The following is a 9302-nucleotide window of genomic DNA, read 5'->3' as shown; positions in this document are numbered from 1 at the left end:
TTGGTTGAACACAGCTCGTTCAAGTGTTTTTGCAATGAAAGGAAGAAGGGAAACCGGTCTGTAGTTCTCTAAAAGAGATGGGTTAAGGGTGGGTTTCTTAAGTAGTGGGGTTATAAGAGCCTGTCTAAATGCTGAGGGAAAAACACCAGTGTGATGGGATGTATTAACGATGTGAGTGAGTGCAGGTACAACTGCAGGAGAAATGGCTTGAAGGAGATGAGATGGAATAGGATCAAGCGGACAAGTAGTAGGATGATTAGAAAGGATGAGTTTGGAGACTTCTGCCTCAGAGAGTGAAGAGAAGGATGTGAACGAGTGTATGTTTCCTGGTAAGATGTACTTGAGATTGTGGTGTGGAAAATTGTGCACTGATGGTTTTAATTTTATGAAAGAAGAATGTGGCAAAGTCGTCAGCTGTTAGAGTTGATGAAGGAGGGGGAGGAGGAGGACAAAGGAGGGAGGAAAATGTTTTACAGAGCATGCAAGAGTTAGACGAATTGTTAATTTTGTTATGATAGTATGTCCTTTTAGCAGTGGAGACATTAGCAGAGAAGGAAGAGAGGAGCGACTGATACACATACGCATTAGTTACAGGATTTCACTTACTTTTTGAAAACATGCTTTAAATTGATTATAAATGAAACAGCAATTAGTTTGTTCAATTGACCAGGTAAAAATCACATATGGCATCAAACTGGGACACAATGATACCTTTTTCGTGTTACATTTCATACAAAAAACATAATATGTTATTGGATTTTCGACTGTCTTGAGTCAACACATTGAGTAAATCGTTTCCACATGAAAAAATACCATAGTATTTTATAGTAAATATTATAGTGTTTTTGAACCATACTATAGTAAAGTACTTGAATTAATTTGTTGTGGTAATTCTATAGTTGCTGTGGTAATATAACAGCTATAGTAATATAAACAAATTACTTTACCCAATACTGTACTGTTTATATTTTATATTATAGGCTACTACAATACACTACAGTTTACTGTACTAAAAACTAAAGTATACTAAAGTATTTATTACAGTTTATCAGTTCAATATAGGTAATACTACAGTAACCTATGCTTTAGCATTCATTAAAAGTGTTGTAAATACTTATAGTATTTTTTTCATGTGGGGAGTTATGAGAATCTCTTTTTGTGTTTGACATATGAAGACCTTTTTTCGCTTCTGGCACACATTGCACGAATTTGGCCACGATTTGGCCGTCTGAGACAAATTTCTCAAATCCTAAAAGATTCCTCCGATCCTAGGCTAAAACCTGTAGTCTTTGATCGTTATTTTGACATGTTCACCGACATATGCCGCGTGGCCACTAAGGTTTTATCATTTAAAATCTCGCGCTCTCAGCGCAAACCCCATTAGGGCGAAAAAAAAGCTGCTGTAACTGAAATAGGTGTCAGATTGAACTAATTAAATATTAATGTAGATCATTGTGTGCAACAGAGCGTTAACGTGATCTGCCTCCATGTCACTGAAATATAACACAACTTTTAACAAGTGCAAGACAGGTAAAACGTTTGAGCTTATCATAATCATGCACTCGATTTGTTATTTACAACAGTTGTAAAACTTAGCAATATTTTCAGCATTTTTAGGAGTCTCGTACTGCCAACAGCTATTGTTGTATATTGTTGTATTGATTGAATATGTGATTCTTATGGCTAGAATTCTTCACCGTAAGGTAGCCTATTCACGCAACACCCCTCCACACGTTGGTTCGATCCACACACATGCGGTTGTTGAAGCCTTGACTCAAGTGTATTGTGTGTTTTAGATGAAGACGGTTTCAGATGGGCTGAACATTTGCGCTCGACTGTAAAAAGCGAAGCTATCCTGCACTTTTGTAGCATCTTTGTATTGCTGTTGTGATTAAGGGTGAGTAGGCTATAAGAGCTGCAGTAGACATTTGTTGTGTGCAAAGTGTAGATAACGCTATGTTAAGTGTGCTGCATTGGCGACGTTTACCGAGATACATGCGGACTGTAATGTTGTTCATGTCCATTTCAAAATAGCCTAAGTGATTTATTGTTGTCCTGTCCTATAGGATGTAGAGCTCTGAGAAAATATTTGGGTGCCCATGAAGTGAAGTGTAGAGACAACGTTTTTAATGCAGCACCTTTTTAAAGCCTTTGGGACTTAAATGTCATGATTAAAGGCAGATATCAGGAAAAAAGAAAGGAGACCGTTTCTGACCCAGTATATGCGAAAACCTTTGATTGCGCCCGTGTCCTGAAGCCAGAAGTAAACACCCGTTATTTTACGTTTTCATCTCTGAAATGTGTTGATTTGAACTTGGCAGGTTTAAAGTAGGTTGTTGCTGAATTTAGATGTTTTCAGTACACGACTGAACGGGAGCTTACAGGGGATTTTGGTGAGAGTCGCCGGGCATTTTCTTAGAAATCAGCGATTGTTGTTGATTTGAACTTGGCAGGTTTAAAGTAGGTTGTTGCTGAATTGAGATGTTTTCAGTACACGACTGAACGGGAGCTTACAGGGGATTTTGGTGAGAGTCGCCGGGCATTTTCTTAGAAATCAGCGATTGTTGTTTCAGCACCTCATTTGAGCGACGTGCTCGAATCAGAGAGTTTGTACTCATGCTGGGTCACTGATCTACATAAAGCTCTGCTTTTGTGCACAGTATAAATATAATCTCTCTGCCACAAAGAACATAAAATAGCAAGAGTAATTATGTCATTTTGTTAACAGTCGGTCCAACCATGTTTTTTAAACAGAAAATGTCACTAACTTAACGGAAAGGGAATAATGTGACAATGAGCGAGTGATGAGATCTGATTTTTAATGATATTATGTGGCGCATTTAAGGCATCTCTCGTTGAACTATTGTCCGTTCACAACTGCTCGCTTATTTAAAAGCACTATCCTATTGCACAGTAGATCAATGGCTGTCATAATTGCCCTCATTAAGTACTTTTGGTTTATCTAGACAACACAGACCAATCATATACTGCATTTGCATAATTTTATAGTAAAAAAATCACTAGGCAGTTTATTCTCACTTGGTTGTATTGTATTGTGTCTGTATTGTATTTGTTTAACTTTGTATTTGTACAGCTTGCCATTACTTGATCTCTTCATTTGCTCTCATATGTGATGCTAAAACACTTTAAGTCCTTGTGCTACTGGTTTAGCTGGTCTGCAGGCTGGTTTCTCAGTCAGACCAGCTCATAAAATTCCTCACAACCCCTCTAAAACGGCAAGAGGATCCACTAAAACCACCAAACCTTGTTAAAGCATGTTTAAGCTCTCTTTTCAGCAGGGTCTGGGTGTCTGTGGACATGGACAGTTCAATGCACATGATAATATCCAGTGTAACACATCCAGAAGTCAAATTGCATTGTAAAAATGTAGTCAAAATATGCTTCATGTGGTAACACCTAAATTTACTGGTTTTGTTCAAGTCAGATATATTATTTAATATGAATTTTATTTAAAGTAGCATGCTCTACACTGATTGCAGAGACAACCCCCTGCAACAGCCTGTGGTTATGTGCTGTGCTTGAGAGCACAATATTGACAGCGCTGGATTGTGTTCTCTGTAACTATTCCATTCCTGCGTCACCTTAATTGGAAATGAACCTGTAAACCCTTAACCATTTATCTGCAGCCACCATGGGAACTGGCTTCTTGTCTTTGTAATCAGGTTGAAAAGCTAAATGTTGTTGTCAAATAAGGTTTAAAACATTTAAGTACTTAAGTCAAGTTTATGCTGGTTAAATGCTTGAGTTTACATATTGAGCTAGAGTAACAGAATTGAACAATCTATTAAAGAGTTCCAAGAGAATGTCTTATGTATAAAAGGGGAATTCAAAGTATATTGGTATACATGTTCTCTTTTCTCTTCTATCTCTTTCTATTAGGGATAATGCACTCAAATATGAATATTCTGTCATCTTTTCTGTTATACAGAACACTAAAAGGCATGCAGGTTCAGAACAAAATGATGGTGAGTAAATAATTACAGAATTTTCATTTTTGAGTGGACTATCCCTTTAATTTCTTACTGTCCTTCATGGCTTTGGGCACAGGCTAATATAGGAGATGGAAGGCGAAGGAGAGCAGGGAAAGATTTAAAGATGACGTGAAGAGATGCAGAGAGAAAAGGATGAAAGTAGATGAAATGATAGGTAAAAAGGAAGAACATTTTCAAAAATAAGGGTAGGCTATTTTAGCAAGCCACAGACAGTTTTTTGATGTAGGCCTGTCTTAGATCTTTTCCATAAATGTCATGTTCTCCTTAGAGTGACTTTGTCATACCAATAGAGTAAACAGCTCAGTAGCACTGAGAGAAAATGAGCGGGAATCTGTAATCAGTGTTCTTCTGTGCTTGTGTGTGGTAATGTGCCTGTTGAGTGTGGACATTGTGTGTTTCCTCTCTGTTCCTCCTGACAGGACCGACTCCAGACTTACTGATGAGCATGCTGGGTAATGATATGCACTATGGGTAATCAGAGGTACGTTAATCAACACGAAATGTCTGTTGACACCTCAGTACCGTTCTGTCAGCAATCCCATTTATTTTCTATTTTTATGCTTTGTCTCTTTTCAGCCAAAAGAATACAAGTGTGATTTTTGTGTTAGTTTAATTCTTTTCAAACAGAGGGCAAACACAGCAATCAACAGGGCAGAAAACTCAAGCCTCTCATTGTTGTCATCAATGATATGACAGCTTGTAATATTCCCTTCGCTGTTGTGCTGCTGGCAGGTATTTGATGTTTTGATGATTCTACCACTGAGCTCTTTTGACAAGCTTGCTGTCCTTAGTACCCCTTATCGAGTTTTGAAGGCCAACAGTGGTTCAATTTTGACAACCATAAACCAGGAACTAATGAAAATCGAAGCCTTTTAATAATGTCTGTCTCTATGACAGCCTGTAGTACAGCTACTTTTCAGTGTGGATGGCTGTGCTTTTGGGATAAAGATGCTTCTTCCTGTGGGACAGATCCAAGGGTGTAGTTTTGGTTTGAATATTGGGGGGGGGAGGTTTAGTAGATTCCCGGGTCATCCTGGGTACTTGCTAGTTTTGGGTTATTTCCCCTCTATCCCCCCCACAAACTATGCCCCTGGATAAATCTTTAGCAGCTGAAATTATTGCAGCAAGGTCAATATGAAGACAGGCAGTCAATTGAAGTCTCCTGTGTAACTTCATTGCTACAAATAATTGAACCGAATCTGTTTCACAAGTAGGCCTGTCACAATAACAACTTTTTGTTGTGCGATATATTGCCCCAGAAATAATTGCGATAAGCGTTATTATTGTCATTTTAAAGACCACTTTATGCCACTGAATATATATTCATAATGTAACAGCATAATAATGGAAGAAGGCCTACACACTTCCAAATGACAACAAACTTTTAATTTTTAAGAATATTTAGATCATGGAAATTAAGTATCAAAATATTAGATACCTGAAAAAACTTTAATAAATAGTAAATAAACATTTTCTAACAAAAAGTGCAAAGTAACAAGTAGAAAAAAAGAAAAATGCACAAAGAACTTGTATGGAGATTTTTGCATCTACAGATTTTCCCTGACCTTCTTTTCTCTGTAAATTAAGGGTGCACACTATTGCTGAAAAACACAATCACTACTTGGCAGTCAGATGTCCATATGCACAAAGGCACAGATCTCTAAACAAGGCCATATCTGCAGATGAAACTTATTTTGTAGAAGCATTTTTTAAATTTGAACTAGCACCTCATGACTACACGTTATGTACGAGAAGCTGCAAAAGACACAGGTGCAAGTGGAATGTAAAAAACACGATGACATTAATTTTTAAGGAAAAATAATGGGCGATATATTGCGTCACCAAAATTTATTGAGGTCATGTACATATATTGCGCGATAAGTCGATATATTGATTATTGCGACAGGCCTATTCACAAGCACTTAGGGCAATTACATCCAACCCAATGGAGGATTTAAAGCCTCAAGGCCTCCATGGACCGAATTACAGACAAATAAATAATAAAAGAGCCAATTTATTAAGCAGAGTCAAAATAATAAAGAATGAGCTTTAAATCATTTTGCCTGTCAGGTTTCTATTGTACAGAGGATTTGAGCAGCTAAAATAAGAACAAGTTCTATCATGAAAAGTCAGCATATCTGATCGCAAGCCATAACCAAGAAGAACAACTGCACAGTGGAGTGGAATGGAATAATTATTCATCAGCCCAAATGTTTTGCATTATTATTCATTCTTGCGGTTTTATCCAATTGCAGCACAATGGAACATCAAAACAGATGAATTTGCAATTATGGAGGGGACATTCAGGGGATTGCGAAGTTAGACAAAGCTTACAGTATGCACTGTTCATGGCCAGAATGAGACCCTTCACAGTGTGCACATGCTCAGCTATGATGTGTTTACAATGTCCTGGCACAAACACATGAGATGTATATATAGAAAAAGAAAGAAGCCCATTCCATATAGCCTAGGGCTGTTTTCTATTTCAGGTGGTGGCTGAATAAGGTGATTTTGTGAGATGAACTATGAAATGTATTTATGCCCTTTTTTCTTGTGTTATAGGGTGGAGGATGTCTTCTCACACCTTCCGATGTTTGTCCTGAGAACCCCTAAATTGCTGAAGGCTATAAACACGTTTATCAATGTGTGCAATCATAATGCCATAATCAGTATGGCAGCACTTTAAAACGCCTACCTTTTCAGTGACCAGCATACAGAACTGTGAGCTAAAGGACAATAAGCTCACAAATTGTAGTGCCAAGAACACATGATGCTTACTATATCCAATAAGAAAACCATGACTGACCTAAAGAAACCGTAAAAAAATGTATCCACTCTGGCAGTGACATTTATTTTCACCTTGTCCTCTAATGAGAGCCAGCTATCTATTTGCATACCATCACATGCTGCCATGACTCAACCCAATGTTACAGTTCTCTCGGCTAATATCTCTGGAGGATCTGAATCGGGTAATCTGTACCGTCCATTTTCTGTGTTCAGTGTTCTCACGCTCACTTTGCTGGCCATGCTAGTGATGGCCACCTTTGTATGGAACCTTCTGGTATTGATGACCATCCTGAGGGTGCGCACCTTCCATCGTGTTCCCCACAATCTGGTTGCCTCCATGGCCATCTCGGATGTGATGGTTGCAGGACTGGTAATGCCCCTCAGTCTGGTCAGGGAGCTCTACGGTCGGCGTTGGATTCTGGGTCGGGCCCTATGTCAGGTCTGGATCTCTTGTGATGTGCTCTGCTGCACAGCTAGTATCTGGAATGTGACGGCCATTGCCCTAGATCGTTACTGGTCAATCACTCGCCACCTGGAGTACACGCTGAAGACACGCAAACGAATCTCCAATGTGATGATCGGCCTCACATGGCTGCTCTCCTCTGTTATCTCTCTTTCGCCACTCTTCGGTTGGGGTGAGACCTACTCGGAAGACAGCCTGGCTTGTCAAGTAAGCCAGGCGCCCTCTTACACAGTCTTCTCCACCTTTGGAGCCTTTTACCTGCCCCTCTGCGTGGTGCTCTTTGTCTACTGGAAGATTTACAAGGCTACCAAGTTCCGTATTGGCTCTCGCAAGACCAACACCATCACACCCATGGCTGAGGTCATAGAGGTAAAAAAAAAAAAAAAGATTATATAAGGCTATATACAGTGGCAAGAATAAGTTTGTGATCCCCATTTCTTCATTTACTGCTCATAAAATGTGGTCATCTTTAATTAACTATAGATAAACACAATCTGACTAAACTAATAACACACAAATAATTTATTTTTTCACATTTTTATTGAATGCAATTAATTAATTGAATGTAACTGTTCACAGTGCAGGGTGTAAAAAGTAAGTGAAACCTTGAATTTAGTAACTTGTAGATTCTCCTTTAGCAGCAAAACCTCCACCAAACTTTTGTAGCTGTTTTAGTTCAGTATACATGTTTCTGTATTTTCGTGATAGCACAGCCTTGTTTAGGTTATGCCACAGCATCGGAATTGGCTCAAGGTCAGGACTCGAGCATTTTCTTTTTTTCTTAAAGCCATTCTGTAGTTGGTATTACTTGTGTGATTTGTCATTGGCTTGTAGCCTCTCTGAAGCTTAAAGTCATTAGTTGCTGTGCCATCATTCTTCTGTAAAATGTCTTGATACACTTTATAATTAATTGTTCCTTTAATGATTGCAAAGTGAGGCAACAAAGCAGCATTTAAACCATGATGCTCCTTTCACCACGCTTTACAGTTGAGTTGAGGTTTGGAGCTCTAAACAAAATATTGTGTATTTGGCCTCAACTGTTCACAGAACATTTTCCTAGAAGCACTGTGGAACAACCATTTTGTCTTGGGTAAACATGAGACATGCCTACATTTTTAATGGCTGCATTGGAGTGCAGTAGAGTTTTTTGAGGGTCCTTTTCGGTTAACCTTTGGGTTGTTTCTTACTCACCTTTTTCAGGGTTGCCCATTTTGTTCTTAGAGTAATCTTCTTAGAGTCATCTTTGCAGGACACCTGCTCCTAGAGAGGGTAGCAACATCCAGAACTTTCTACATTTGTAGAAAAATTCTTATTGTGGATTCTTTTACAATGCTTTTCCTTCTCTTTGCATCTTTGTAATGTGTTTTGAAGCTATTGGGATAAAGGCATGGTTCACACTAAACAATCTGTTAAGATAAGAACGTATTTGTATGTAACCAGGCTTTGTGTGCCTTTATTTAAAGGGCAGGGCACCTGTGTGATCCTTACTTCCAATCTCATCTCCTTAACTGACTCCGTTTAGCTTTTGGAGAAGCCGCAACACAGTTTTACAATTACTTTTTCCAGCATGCCCTGTCAGTGATCACACAGTATCTTCAATAAAGTGTAAAAAAACGTACAACTAGTTGTGTGTTATTAGTGTAGTCACATTGATCAGACCACATTTTATCAGCAATCAATGCAGAAATTCTGATATTTTTAAAGGGTCCTCTAATGTGTGTGTGTGTGTGTGTGTGTGTGTGTGTATATTAATTAAACAATTAAATGTGTATTTTGGATGTTTTATTTCCACTAGTTTAAAAGAAAACCTGTTATGGAAGCAACATAGGACAAATGGTAACACTTTATTTTATGGACCAATTCTCACTATTAAAGGTGGGGTAAGCGATTTCTGGTAGCCAATGTTGATGTCTGAAATCACAAAAACAATCACCCTACCCCAAAAGGGTCTCGCCCCTATTTTGATAGCTCCGCCCCACACATACGTACGCAACCCAGGCAACGATTAGTTCTGTGAAACAAAGCAAAACCAATGTTAC

At 38.6% G+C, this 9302-nt stretch overlaps 1 protein-coding gene across 2 annotated transcripts in view; it reads left to right on the top strand.

Annotated features, from left to right (window-relative positions):
• The first annotated feature begins 1792 nt into the window (after positions 1–1792).
• Positions 1793–9302, top strand: part of LOC107659435 (5-hydroxytryptamine receptor 5A-like) — an 11806-nt gene continuing 4296 nt past the window's right edge. Inside the window, exons 1-4 of one of the 2 annotated variants that reach the window (XM_016448383.1) lie at positions 1793–1897; positions 4433–4465; positions 4641–4745; positions 6576–7632. In XM_016448383.1, the coding sequence (XP_016303869.1) occupies positions 6925–7632 (708 nt within the window). In that variant the 5' untranslated portion in view covers positions 1793–1897; positions 4433–4465; positions 4641–4745; positions 6576–6924. Of the gene's footprint in view, positions 1898–4432; positions 4495–4589; positions 4746–6575; positions 7633–9302 lie in introns of both variants that reach the window. The other variant, XM_016448382.1, reaches the window with a different exon arrangement.

This window comes from Sinocyclocheilus anshuiensis, unplaced genomic scaffold, assembly GCF_001515605.1.
Source record: "Sinocyclocheilus anshuiensis isolate Anshui unplaced genomic scaffold, SAMN03320099.WGS_v1.1 scaffold815, whole genome shotgun sequence".
NCBI classification, from domain to species: Eukaryota; Metazoa; Chordata; class Actinopteri; order Cypriniformes; family Cyprinidae; genus Sinocyclocheilus; species Sinocyclocheilus anshuiensis.
This window is presented reverse-complemented; position numbering and strand designations above follow the sequence as displayed.